The sequence below is a fragment of the Camellia sinensis genome, chromosome 11 (assembly GCF_055761805.1).
Source record: "Camellia sinensis isolate YWXY chromosome 11, ASM5576180v1, whole genome shotgun sequence".
Taxonomy (NCBI): domain Eukaryota; kingdom Viridiplantae; phylum Streptophyta; class Magnoliopsida; order Ericales; family Theaceae; genus Camellia; species Camellia sinensis.
In genome coordinates, this window is record NC_138971.1 from 160,787,144 (window position 1) to 160,801,910 (window position 14,767).

General features: G+C 33.5%; 1 protein-coding gene across 1 annotated transcript; it reads left to right on the top strand.

Moving 5' to 3' along the window:
* The first annotated feature begins 688 nt into the window (after positions 1–688).
* On the top strand, positions 689–1,483 carry LOC114273801 (uncharacterized). The gene has a single exon (XM_028215620.2). It carries the CDS (start codon positions 689–691, stop codon positions 1,481–1,483), a length of 795 nt encoding a protein of 264 aa, XP_028071421.1.
* Positions 1,484–14,767: the final 13,284 nt, after the last annotated feature.

Consider the following 14,767-nt stretch of genomic DNA (forward strand, 5'->3'; position numbering starts at 1 on the left):
CAAAATCTGAAATTTGATGTTGAATTTTCTCTTTTCCCAAGTTGTATTGCCCTAATCACATGTCTGCTTGCTTTGCTTCTCTATCTCTCTCTCTTTTTTGCTCTCGATTTTGCTTTTAAGTTGAGAAAAAACCCTTCAAATTTGGATCGCATGGAGTCGCGATCCAGATACGATCCCATCGATTCCAACAATCTTAATCTGGGGTCGATCCAAAACACGAGTCGGATCGAATGATGTATATTGGATCGTAGGCTCGTACGATCCTACGATCCGGATCGCGATCTTAACAACCTTGCTCATTGGTGCATTGACAGCTTCAACATGTAGAATGACTTCAAGCTTCTTCGTGCCATAGTTGACATCACCGAAAAGCAGACTCAAACTTCTGAAACACATGTGATGAACCTGACCCATAAGCCACTTGAATTGGTGAACCACTAGAGGAGTATATTCAATGGCAGAGCAAGAAAATTAAATTAAAGGGAGCACTTATTAATTACAATATCAAAATTTTTTACAAAAATATTTCACGTATGTTTTACGATTGATTTCAAGATATATCAAAAAATAATGTTATATGTAACTAGTGTATCATGAACAATACAAAACAAATAGATATAAGTCTTAAAATAAATTATATAATAATAAATTATTTTTTTATACAAAATTTGATTAAAAATTCAATATAATGGTAATACCACATCATTACTGGTATGTGATAACATCAACTAATAGTAAAGAAAGAAAAAGAATCACAGCAAGGTGGGACCTGAAGTTTAGGAGGAGATTGAGGGCTTGGGAGGAACTTGAAGCTGTAAGACTAATGGACAAGTTAAATAGCAATACCCCATGTTTGACTGAGAAAGCTGATGCCTTGGTTTGGAAGGCCTCTTCAAATGGGTTGTTCAACACTGCTGCTGTTTACAATAAACTTACTTCTGGGCAGGTTTTACCAGCCACTGAGCTTATTTGGAAGAACGTGTCGCCACCAAAGGTTAAATTTTTTTGCTGGCTTGTTTGGAAAGGTAGAATCAAATCAAGAGCATATCTTCAAAGCTTAGGGCTGATGGATCAAAATACCAGGTCTGATTGTGTTTTTTGTAATGAGGAATTAGAATCTTTGAACCATGTTATGCTTTTATGTCCTGTTGTTTGGCAAGTATGGTCAAATCTACTTAAGTGGTGGGGGATGCAATGGGTTTCACCTCAAAGTGTTGTAGGCCTGCTAGATTGGTGGAGAGGGATTAAATGGAGAAAAGTCGAAGGCATAATCTGGAAGGTCATCCCATTGGCCACTCTATGGTCTGTTTGGAAGATGAGGAATGAGTGTGTGTTTAATGGGAAACAACCTTTGATGGTGGAGTTGTTGGAGCTGATTAAGACAAGAGTCATATTATGGTTTAAAGCTGAGTCAAGGGATAGTTTCTACTCAGTTCAGGAGCTGGTGTTAAATTTGCAGCATGTTAGGCAGATTCTATGCTAGAAGGTTTGCTGCACTATTCTACCTTGACAGAGTTGGATGGCTGTGTGTTAATTGCTGCACTATTCTTCTGATGTTCTGTTGTTCTGTGTTGGACGGTTTCAGTTCTGTTCTGAACCAGATCTGTTGGTCTGCCTCTGGTTTAGACACTAATCTTCAGTCGCTGGTTGTTGGTTTCTGGGTTGGGCTGATCTGTTGGATTCTAGGTTGGTCTGCACTTTGGTTGGTCTGATCTGTTGGTCTGCTCTCTGGGTTAGGCTCAAGTCTGCCTTGTTTCTCCAGCCTTGTTGGTCTGCACTTTGACTTGCTGACCTTCAGAGGAGGGAACAAATGCTTGCTGAATCTAACAAAGCCTTAAGAAGGCAGACTTGGTGTTGTTTAAAGGTGATTTTGGAAATGAGAACCTTGCGGAGCTAAAAGTCTGCTGCTTAGCCTTGGAATAAGTTGTTTTGTCTTGGTGATTTGGTGATGATCTGTTGATCTGCTAAGCCTGCTGATCTATTAGTCTTGGTGATCTACTATGCTGCTAGTTTGCTCTGTTATGGCTGTAATTTCGTTGCTAATGCTTCTAGTTTTTTGTTTTTCTCTTTTTGTTGGTTTCTCACCAACTGGAGCTTCGAACTTGAGCTAGCTCCAAGCTCCTCTATATTGATGTACTCTATCATATTTTTTATGTTTTCATCAATATAAATTTATTTTGCCGATCAAAAAAAAAATAGTAAAGAAACACATCGAGAGTGAACCTCACATGTCAAATATAACTAACAATCTAATAAATTTCGTATCTTTATAGTGAGATTACTTATACTTGCATGTCACTAATAATGACATCACCGTTACATTCAAAAAATTTCATAGAAAATAAGATTTATAGTAGTTTCTTCATTTTCAATCAAAACAACCATTATTGTTTTCATAATTTTTTAAATGTCATTGACATTTCACTATAATAATATTTTTGTAATTTTTTATTTAAAATATTTTCTTTATGTTTGCAAAATAAAAAAATATAAAATCCAGGGTGGGCACGTGACCCCTCTGGTCCCTCACTCCCTCCGCCACTAAGTATACTGCTCTATCAAAGCCCACAAGTTAGCCCCTAAGAAGTATGGACACTTCTAAGAAGGTGATGTATTCGTGCCGGACACCGCCACTCTTTGGACACGTCTCTGATACGTGTTCGACACTCTTCAAATTGTGTGTTATTTTTAAATATTTTTTAAAGACCCGGACACTATTTGAACACTTGGAGGACACATGTACATATTGCTTAAACACACTTATCAATAGCATGAACACAGACACGAAATAAGATACGAATACAACATAAACACGTCAATACGTCAATTTAAAAAAAATAGAAGATACGACATGTGTGGGACACTTATGAAATATATAATTTTATGTATTTATTATATGTTATATATATGAATATATTATTCAAAAATAATAAAAAAATATAATATAACACTAATTCCTATAAATTTATATAGTTTTTGTTTTATTATTGTATCTTAAATTGTTTTGTTGCTAGTTCGGGGGGACGTACTATCTGAATTAATTGTGGACTACTTATTCAGGATCGGGTAAGTCCCAACCACAACTGATCCTACTTGTAATTTTGCTAGAATAACGCGGTTTAGTTGGCCGACATGAATGGCTGAAATCTGTATGGCTGAAATCTGTGTGTGTGTGGTCGGTATGCCCCAAATGAAGTCTCAGATAGATTCAGACAATAAAATCTAATTCGACAGTTGAAGAGGGGACTCTAAAACCAAAATGTCCACCATATCTGCAAAGGGCCCTAGTGTAGTTGTATTTGTTGATAAAATGACTTGTTCAACTATCACTATTATTGTTTGCATTCGGAATATAATGTACTAGTCTTCTGGTTAAATGTGTCACGGGTGTACCAGTTGATTTGGTGCCAACTTGTCATATATATATATATATATATATTTATATATACTGTCTACATGTGTCCACTAGAAGTTGCAAAAAAGTGATCGCTTGAGTGTGGTTAATTTACAAGCATATTTTCATTGGTCTCTCTGACACACAAGTTAACACACTATTTGGAGCGAGAAAATACAAGAAATTTGCTAACTATTTTGTGCGCGTTTACACATTACTCTTGTCACTCACATTTCTATTTTCTTTTTAAATATTTGACAATTGGTAGGAGGGCATGGGAAAAGGGAGATGGTATATCACGCAGCAGTAAGATTCGAATTTGGACATAAGACAATATTGTACAACCAAGTAAATGATTCTTGAATACTAAACTGCCCAAATGGCATGCAACAGTTGAAGTTTAGCATGCGATATTTGGCAGGAAGGTTTAGGTTTGGATTGGATTGGGGCTATTTTAGTCAAAAAAGAAAAAATAGCATTATATCATATAAGAATTTTCGAGACTAAATTTTTTGGTCTCTAAAAATAAAAATTTTGTTGCAAAAGACATTTAGGGACCAATTTCTATCATCGTAAGGATAGTCGCTAAAAGGTCGTTTCGAAAAGTCAAGAACAAGGCTTTTAACGACAAAATTTTGAAAACGTCACTAATAAATAGACTTTTAGAGAAAAAATAATTGTCTCAAAATGGTTTGTTTTTTTAGACAAAAAAACTGGTCCCAAAATAATAATAATTCATCACTAATGTCCAATTTTCGTTGCCAAGAATATAATGACGGTACTTTTCACAACAAAAATATTTAGTCCCTAAAAAATAATTTTGTTCCTAAATTTTGATCTCTAAAACCTTAATTTTTTGGTGTGTAGGTTTTTTAGCCTAATAAGACAAAATGTTACATCCAAATCATAATCATTTCATTTTTTCTCTCACAAAAATAAAAAAAGTTAAAATATCTATCACAAATGAGACTTTTTAACTCTAAATTAAAATAATTAAAACCTCAACTCACATCCCAAACGAATAGATAATATTCAAAATGCCCAGATTAGAGAGGACTCTTTGTCAAAATTTGACAACTTGCTAAATCTTAGGATAGCAAATGGTATAATTTTACAAAATTGCATTGCAGCTCCCTTTTCTTATTTTTTATTTTTTATTTTTTTTTTGGGGGAGGGGGGTGGGTTCTGTTACTGGCTTCCCCTGCTGTTTTTGTTGTATACCCTCCTTAGGTTTTGCAAAGTGTCATACTAGCCTTTGCGCTAGAATGTTGATAGGAGAAGATCTAATAACTATTTTACGTGCTTTTTGTTCCATTAATTTCACCGTATGCAGTGGCGTAGTTAGGAATTTCGTCCAGTAGGTTCATTTAGTAAAGCATCATCAATGTAATTATATCATATTTTTAGTTCTACACAACCAAACAACATTAACATTCATATGATACTTTGTAAATTTCATATATTCGCAATTACTTTGACAAAAGTACACTACAAGAAATTAGTGATTTAGAGACTAATATTTAGAGACCAATTAAATTTGGTCTCTAAAAGTCATCATTTAGGGACAAAAATGAATTTAAAAAAAAAAAAGCCGTACAAACCCTCCATATTACTTTTATGAGATGGATATATACCGTATTTGACCAGTTGATCCGCACTTGTTTGATGTGGTTAAGAACTGGGAACCAATATATTTGGTTACTAATGTGTGAAGACTTTTAGAGACCAAATTTAGGTCGTCTCAATAATAGGCAAATAAAATCTCATCCTCACGCCTTAATTTGTCAAATGCATGCTCTCGATCTGTTCTCTCTTCTCTCTATCTAGGGCTCTCTGTCTAAGACTCTAATGGAGATCTAAGATCTTCAGCTTCAATCGTCTGGGACTTCAATGGAGATCTAAGATCTTCAGCTTCAATCGATCTCATTTTCATGATGGATCTCATCTTCATGATCGATCTCATACTCCAACGCAGATCTATCCTCTCTCCCTCTTCGCTTCCGCACCAGCACCCTTTCTTGCTCAGGTCTGTGTGTGTGTGTGTGTGTGTGTGTGTAATGTATATATATATATATATATATATTTATATGGCATAATTTTTTTAGTGTGCAGGTGTTTGGATCTGTGAACTGGAAGAGAAGATGAATCGGTGCAGGGAGATTAGCGGGGTCTCGATTTTTGCATCTGACTCCATCTTCTTCCATAAACCTCGATGAATCGGTGTTTGGTTTTATTTGTGTATCTTGAATCCCTCCGTAAACGACCAATTCAGACCTTCGAGATGGCATCTCAAGTATATGATCTAACTTTTTCTGTTTTTTCATTAATATATTGCATTTTCATTAATTTTACTCTCAATTTCTGTATAAAAACGATAATCTGATTTCGTTGTTTTTATCGAATAAATTCCAGTCATCAAACTGAGATTTTCGACTCTAAAGCAAAGATGGAGCTTCTTGACATCATTTTAACCAAGGTATACACTCCTCCTCCATGTGTATTTTCGACTCTAAAGCAAATATAATTTTTGTAGTTTGCTTCTTAAATTTAATGTGATTTTCTATTGCTTCAAATTTGCAACTATTCATGATTTCATTAATTTATACATCGCATCAATGCCTTGTTGCTAAACTATTACGTGCAACTTTGCAGCTAGAGACTCATGGCTTTCATTTGATTCATGTTTGCAACTTATCTTTCTCTTTTAATGAGCATTGATTCTATTTTATTTTCCTTTTTCTTTGGGGGTCGGAACACATTGAGAACAAAAGATATCTTTAGTGTTGAATTAGTTCATTCATTTCTTTGTGATTTTATTATGTTGGAAGTTCTTCATTTAAGTTAGTGTGGTTTCCTTCTCAAATCTTGCTGCCCAAATTTATGAATTGAGGCAAAGGAAATGTAGAAAGATCTTTTTCATTGTGTTTGTATTTGGGGAGGGGTGTGGGGGGCTAAATTTCTGAACAAAGTTGACTATTCAAACAAAAGTGCTTCAAATGCGCAAATTATTTCTTGGCATGTGATCTACTTCAGCTTTTACCAAAGTACTCTCTCTCATATTGTTAAGTGAGAGAATTTTGAGCCTAATTTCTCTTGCTTTGTTTTCCAACTTCGTCAATTTAGTAAATAATTAACTTCTATACTACCGCATATAAGCATTTATTTTGTTGAGACTGCAGTTTGCTAGTGTCTTGAAGTGCACTTAATGTACTTTTTAAAATTAGCTACTGCCTATGTAATTTACTCTCATCAAGTATGACGAGATGTCCAAGGCAACATTGACATTCTACCTTATGAAAATCCTTCATTCCACTACTTCACCTTATTGATTATGCTTTCAACCAAGTTTCTAGAGTAACTGTAAATCTGAGGCATTGTTGGGTTGTGTGTCTTACTAATCCCTGTTGACCTTAAATGCAGATGTTTGGTAACATTTGTTTATGTTTATGTTTTCAAAACAACTGTGAACTATAAATAACACGTTTGACAACTGCTTTTGTTTCCAAAAAATGTTCTGACAGTTATGAAATTTTACAAAATATTAGGAGATAAAAAAGTGTTTTCACTTGATTTGAAAACAAGTTTTAATTTGCTCCTCCCTCCCTCACCACCTCCAGCACCCTTCCTCCAGCCACCTAATCCCACCTACCACCACCTTTGGCAATCTCCCCACCCCTCTAGTGCCACTTCCAACACCCCTCACCTTGGTCCATCCCTTCCGAAAACTCACCAAACATGTTTTCTTGTTTTTGTTTTTACTTTTCTTCTGAGTTGTTTCCTTTGCTTCACAAAATATCAGATGGGGATGGAGTGATTCCAACCAAGTTTTCCAGAGGATGGGGCTGGATTTTGTTGACAAAAAATTCTTTCAATTTGAAAACTGGTCATATTTATGTTGTTGCCTCTGTTTTTAGAATTTTAGATAAAAGATTTTATAGAAGTATCCTAAACTTGTCCATAAGGTATCTGGCTGTATCCTAGCTGTATCTCTTTCCCTGTTCAGTATATGAAAAACTAATTGGTTGATAGAACCCAAGATGACAATTACTATGCTTTTCTCAATTTGTAAAACATGCATATTATGTTATTTCATGTTTTTGTTTTAAACCTTGCTCTGTATTACTGAGCTGTAGTTTAGGAGCTGTGCATTATTGTATTTGCATGACGAAACCGAACTTTTTGGACCAAAGAGATGTGCTTCTTGATAACCATTACATATGTTTTAGGAAATCGTGTGATTTAATGTGTGCATTTTGTGGCTGTTAGAAGTTATAAATTGTTGGGCTATGGACTTCAAGAAGCAAACAACTTAATAACAAAGGAAGCTTCTGAAAAAATGAAGATCATCTTTTCACAGTGTTACTATATTGTTTTTGTAATTCTTGTTTTATTTGTATTAATATTTTCCGGTGAACAAGGGTCATAATTATTGTCTTTCCTCATGTAACCAGGTTCTTTGCTGCAGAAGTTCTTTTGGCACTCGAGTATCTGCACATGTTGGGAGTTGTGTACTGTGACCTTAAACCTGATAACGTTCTTGTACGTGACGACGGCCACATATTCTTCAATTAATTTTTTTCCCCTTCAATGCGTTTCTATGAGATGGCACTAACCTTCATCTTTGTTATATTGTTTTTGCTGACCACAGGGTTGAAGTCTGCAAACACCGAATGATATTTTCTTAAGTGGTTTGTATTAGATAAGCCCGTTGCACTGAATCCGTGCAGAGTTTTGTAGTTCTTATCGATATTTTTTTCTTCTCTCCTGATGACTGCTGGTTAGAGTGCCAACATAAACAGTAACCGAAGATTCTGAAAGAGATTTTACATACTATAGTTGAGGTAGTTGTTATATTGTTTAGTAATATTTCAGTAATTTTGTTCGTTTATGTAATCTTGTTTAGTAGTATTTCAGTAATTTAGTTTGTTTAAATTTTTGTAAAATTTTACTTTTTATGTACTCATTGTAGTTTGGGAATAGAATGCTTTGGTGTGTGAATGTCAAATTTTTTTTTCTTTTTATTTTTATAATTTTATGGTTGGATGATAAATTTAATTTTTGTGAATTTTTAGCTATCAAATTAAATAGTTATAAAATGTTTTTAAACTGACTTTTAGTGACGAAAATATATGGTAGAGAGTCATTTATCCTTTAGCGACCAAAAATAATTGTTGTTAAAAATGTCACTATTTTGTATTTCGCGACCAAATAAGGACATTTTGTGACGAAGTATTAGTGACGAAATGTTTTAGTTTTGCAAAATCAAACATTTTGTGGCAGTGTTAAATTGGTTGCCAATTGTCATTTTTAGCGACGTTTTTGAAAATTAGTAGCTAAAAACTTTCCTGGACGCACTTTTAGTGACGTTTTTGCTGACGAATATAATTTTGTCACAAAAAGTATTTAGAGACTAAAGTAATGGTTTTAGGGACTAAAACAATTGGTCGCTAAAAGACTTATATGTTGTAGTGGTAATCCAAAATAATGTCAATTTAAATAAGTGTAAAATGCATTTTGCACAACACAAAGGAACATTACAAAACTATAAACTCCAAAATCTCAAAACTTAAAGCCCCCTCCCCCCCACTCAAAAATAAAAATAAAAACCTTGTCTTTGTTCTTGTCAAATCCTAAATATTGACGAAAACTCATCAACACAATTGAATCATACACAAAAAAAAAACGTCTTGAGTAAAAGAAATATGACTTTGGTGGTGCCACATTCAAAGACCAAAGGACCAGAAATTGTGATTGCCGTTCCAAATAATTATCGACATAGGAATCGGGATTGGGACCAAGATGAATAAACAAACAGTGAGTTTGTTTGTAGAGTGCTAAACTTTCTGAATAAAGTTTGATTTTGTTTGTTTATGTATAGTGAGAGTGAGTTTTTTTTTTTTCTTGGGCCCAGTGAGTGGGATCAATAGGTAAAGTTTTTAGAATGGTTTTTTGTTTTTGTTTTTGTTTTTTTGATAGACCCACTGGATTCATTGGGTAAATAGGCAACAATTTTGGATAAAAATTACATGCACTCTTAATTTTTTTTGAAACTCGGTGGTGTTAGTTGACACCATTGTTATAAGCATAGCTCCGCCCCTGTTTGTATAAGTATAGTGAGAGTGAGTTTTTTTTTTCTTGGGCCCAGTGAGTGGGGTCAATAGATAAAGTTTTCAGAATGGTCTTTTTTTTTTTTTCTTTTTTTTTTTTTAACCCACTGGGTTTGTTGTGTAAATAGGCAACAATTTTGGATAAAAATTACATGTACTCTAAATATTTTTTGCAACTCAGCGGTGTCAATTACACCACTGTTATAAGCATAGCACCGCCCCTGATTGTAAGGTAGCAATGCCTAATTGATTCATCAAACTATATATATAGAGGTGTGTTTGTTATTTCCTTCTTATTATTATTATTATTTTTTTATGTAACTTTGTAAATTCACCTTGTTTGGTTTCAATTTTCTAAATTCAATTTTCTAAAAATTGATTTTTTTTTAATTTAATTTTTAGTGAATTTTAATTTTACTAAAAATAAAAAATTAAATCCAGAAAATTAAAAACAAATAAGGTGTTATTATTATTATTATTTTTCTTTTTTCTTTTTGAGTTTTAGAGGGCCATGTCTTTGACAATGTAGACTCTTGTTCTCTAACGTTGTGAATGCGACTCATCTCAAATTTACATTGACATTTCAAAGTTCCTGTTTTCTTTCTCCAATTATATATAATAAAATGAATATAAAATCTTGAAGTTAAAAATGTTCAGGTAAACCAAGAAGATCCCACTGGGGATCAGTCTTATCTAGCAAATAAAATCACAAGCATTGGATGAATTTCCATAAAACATTAAAGGTTAATGGGAATTGCTTAATGTTGATATAAATATAAATCCATATATATAGAAAGTATGGAAAATATATAATAGATATTTAATTTTTTGTTTTTATTTTTGATTTTATTTGATTCTCCACAAACGCTCAATAAATGAGATTCATGAGGACGAACATTAATTCAAACCCGTTACGCAATTGACCTTATGATTTGATTGATCACAAAAATGAAAAAGAAAAAAAAGAAAAAAAAAACACTTTTGTCAATTGGAATCTTAAAAAGGAATTTTGGGAGGCAAAGGGAATCAAGGCCATGTGCATTGACGCGCAATCATAGACAAAGGGTACATTTCTAAAATCTGATTTTGTGAAAGTTGTTTGGCACCAGGAAATCCTTGTCCTTCCACAGGCTAAATGACAACACCACGAATATGATTTCACGCTGCTCTTTTTTTTTTTTGACTCATTTGCTTTGTTATTCACATTCTTAAACCTAATTTGACCAAGTTTATGTATGATTGACAGTAAAAGCATGTCTTACGTCGAATGCAGTAAACTTTTAATTTTGTTTTCTTCCAAGATCTGGATTGACTCTAATTTGTAACGTCATTTCTATTCTATTGGATGGAGTTAGACCATTTCCAACCCAATTCTAAATGTTTCATGAAATTTAAATTTGATGAAAGAACTCACTTTTTATTGCTCGAACCTAGCACTAAAAATGTTTTATCAAATTTAGGATTTTTCAAAATTTTCATCAAATTAAGGATGGATGTGTTTTTCATCAAATCACTATTTATAGTTGTTGAAGCTATAGGCTATTTTTATCATCGGACAACTAGCTAGATGTCCCCCGGATGACTTCCTCTTTACAAAAATTTATGAAAAAATTACACTAGCCGATCGACAGGTCGGATAACCATCCGGTCGTCCGCCCAGTCGACCGATATTTTGATGAAATCCCGTTGGAGCGCGTGTTATCAAAAGAAGTTTTTATTCAAAATTTTACTCACATTTGAAAAAAAAAGATGTAACGTTGAAGATGTTCTTAGATCGGTTAAGTTACCTACATTTAGTTACCGATCTATCTTTTGGCCAAGAGTGGTCATGGCCGCCATGCTTTCTATAACCTCTACATATATATATATATTTGAGGGATAGGTATTCTATTAGCCTCCCTATTCAATTTTTATGATAATTTTTCACTATCAATATATTATTTGTAGAGCTATTCTACCTACTCAAATGTCATTTTTCATACTAAATTTTATAAAATATTATTTCTTTGACTAAATAAATATTAAATAAGTGATAAAAATAGAAGGCAATTAAAAAATCCTTTAAGTATCTTTATTTTAATTGACTATATATTTTGATGAATTGCAACTTGCAAAGTAGAATATAAAATAAAAAAAAAAGAGAGTAAATATAGTTGGAGTTGAATATACATAATACCTGTAGAACCAAACAAGTATATAGAAAACCCAAGAGAGAAGTAGAGGGAATTCAGTATTTTATTCATTGACGATTAGCTACTTAAATAGAATCATACAAAACTAACTTTGCTGAAAATAAGAAGCAACTAAATCACGACTAACAGATTCCTTTACTAGTGGGATACTCCTAGAAATAGATAAACAACTGACTTCTTATGGAATACGACAACTAAGACTTATTCAGAGCAAATTAAATAAACTCTCAACACCCTCCCTTAAACTGAATGTTCTGACATCAGTTTAGAAAGAAACAACCAAAAAAAACTTCAACACCCATGTATCACAACTCCATTTGTAAGCAAAATCTTTCAAAGAACAAACACCAAGCAATTGTCTAAGCTTTAAGAATGCAGTCAATTTGAGTGGTTTGGTTAGAATGTTTGCAGCTTGGTCTTCACTTCTGGAAAATACTATATTTACAGTTCCATCCTTTGTGAGATCACGTAGAAAATGGAACTGCACATCTATATGTTTGCTTTTTCCATGAAAAACAAGATTTTTGGATAACATGATGGTAGAGTTATTATCACAATAGATTGGAATTGGACCTTGTTGATGGCTGTGTAATTCTTCAAGTAACTTCCTCAGCCAAATAGCTTGACATGCGCATGATGTTGCTGCCACAAACTCAGATTCGGTAGTTGAGAGAATAATAATCTGTTGTTTCTTTGATGACCATGAAACTGCTCCAGATCCAATCATAAAAACATAACTTGATGTGCTTCTTCTATCATCCACATCCCTCACATAAACACTATCTGTGAAGCCAAACAAAGTCAAATTCTTTTCCTTCATGTAGAACAGCCCAAAATCAATAGTACCTTGTAAATATCAGAAAATTCTCTTGGCGGAAAGGAGGTGAAGCTCTTTTAGACATTCCATATATCTACTGATGAGGCTCATCGCGTGTATGATGTCTAGTCTTGTTACTGTCAAGTACATTAAACTTCCTACAATCTACTTGTAGAGAGTGTTTTCTACATTCTTTCCTCCGGGATCCTTCATTAGCTTCAAACCAAGTTCTGTTGGTATGCCAAATGAGTTGCAATTCTTCATCTGAAAACCTACCCAAAATCTCTTGAACATATTTCTTCTAAAAAATAAAGATACCAGCAGAAGATTGCACAACTTCGATGCCAAGAAAGTAGTGCATCATTCCAAGATTTGTCATATCAAACTCTGACATCATTGATTGTTTAAAATCATCAAACATAGCCTTATCATTTCCTGTGTAGATCGAATCGTCAACATACAAGCATATAACAGGAATTTTTCCTCCAAGTCCAATTTCCACATAATGCGTATGCTCATATGGACATTTTTTAAAACCTTATAAAAATAAGCATATATGCGACTGTACCAAGCTCTCAGTGCTTGTTTCAGTCCATAGTGTGCATTTTTTTAATCAGTATACCTTATTCTTACTCTCTTGTTGTACATACCCAGGTGGTTGATCAACATACACTTGTTCTTGCAACTCGCCATATAAAAATGCTGACTTCACATCTAATTGGAAGATAGGCCATGAATTTTGTGCAGCCATAGAAAGCACTTGTCACGACCCGCTCCCTGTACCCAAATGTTAATTATCGTGATGGCCAGTAACTAAAGTTACCTCCGGCCAATTCTTGAACACATTAATAAACGCGAGCGAAAAATAATATTTAAGTGAGGGTATCAAAATAATCATCGGAGTTTCTATTTTTATTACAAAATTTATTGACCAAAAAGGCCGATGTTTACATATAAAAATATCATAAAAGTGGTGTGTGTGTCTATTCCGCAACCCCGCGTCTAAGACTTTCCAAAAGCTATTTCTGAATTGCATTGTTTTCTGAAAATTAATAAACAACTATAAGCACATGGCAGAGTGAGAAATATTATGCTAAGAGTATAAGGGACACAAAATAACCATGGATAGTTATGTAACTAAAATATTTAAGGTACCTTAGTCTAAACAAATAATCATTTAAGTAGCAAAACTAAGATTATGTAAATAAATAACCACAACCACGGTACCGAACAGAACAGAACAGAGGTCACATGAGTGACAATCAGAACAGAGATATGGATTTAAGAGGTAGCTCGTACGGATTATAGAGGTGGCTCCTACAATAGTGTAGCACTTATCTTCGCACAACACTTTGCTTCGCATAGAACAGAGGTCATTAGATCCATAACAACAGAACGCCATAAAGTGATCAAACAGAGGCCAGTGGTTATTTAAGTCCCCCAAGGCATGGGACTCCCGTGGTGGTACTTACAAAACATAATTGTTTATAAGGTCATAGTCAAATATTCTTTAAAATTTAAACAAACATATCCATGGATTTTATTTTAAACAAATAAAGTTCAGAAATTAATCCACGTAACTGAAATATTTATAAAATATAACTTCTATTAATATAACTAATAAAATACAACTTGTATAAAATAAATTATGGTAAGTCAAAACATGCATAAAATATATTATGGTAACTTAAGGTATAATATAGCTCACTTTAATATTAACCCTTAGCCTTTACTTTTCACTATCACAAACCTTCTTACTTCTTACTTTCCTATCTCCACTATTCTTGTGTTTTTCTTCTCTTTTCTCTCTCTTTTCTTTTTTTCCTTCTTTTTTTTCTTTTTCTTTTGCACTGATCTTGATCTTCTCCTATTTATAGGGAGGCAAGCTCTGTCATTACCCACCACATGTTCACGACAATCTCTTTCAGATTTGGATTTAAATCTCTGAGATCTTTTCTTATCTCATTAATTTCCTATAATTACATTTTGGCCCTAATTCTTTAAAATAATTATATTTCCCTTATTAGTATAAATTTACAGAATAATTAAAAATCTGGGTTGTTACAGCACTAGCCGAATAGTGTCTAGCCTTGCAACTGGAGAAAACACCTCTTTGTAATCAACACTAAACTCCTGTCTGTAACCTTTTGTCACCAAATGTGCTTTATGCTTATTAACTTCTCCTTTCACATTCAACTTAGTTTTGTAGACCCACTTGACATTGATCATCTTTTACCTATTGGGAAGATTTGTTAAT

Bases quoted from the DNA above. Each gene is read 5' to 3' on its own strand.
- LOC114273801 (XM_028215620.2), top strand. From the start codon at position 689: ATGGTAATACCACATCATTACTGGTATGTGATAACATCAACTAATAGT.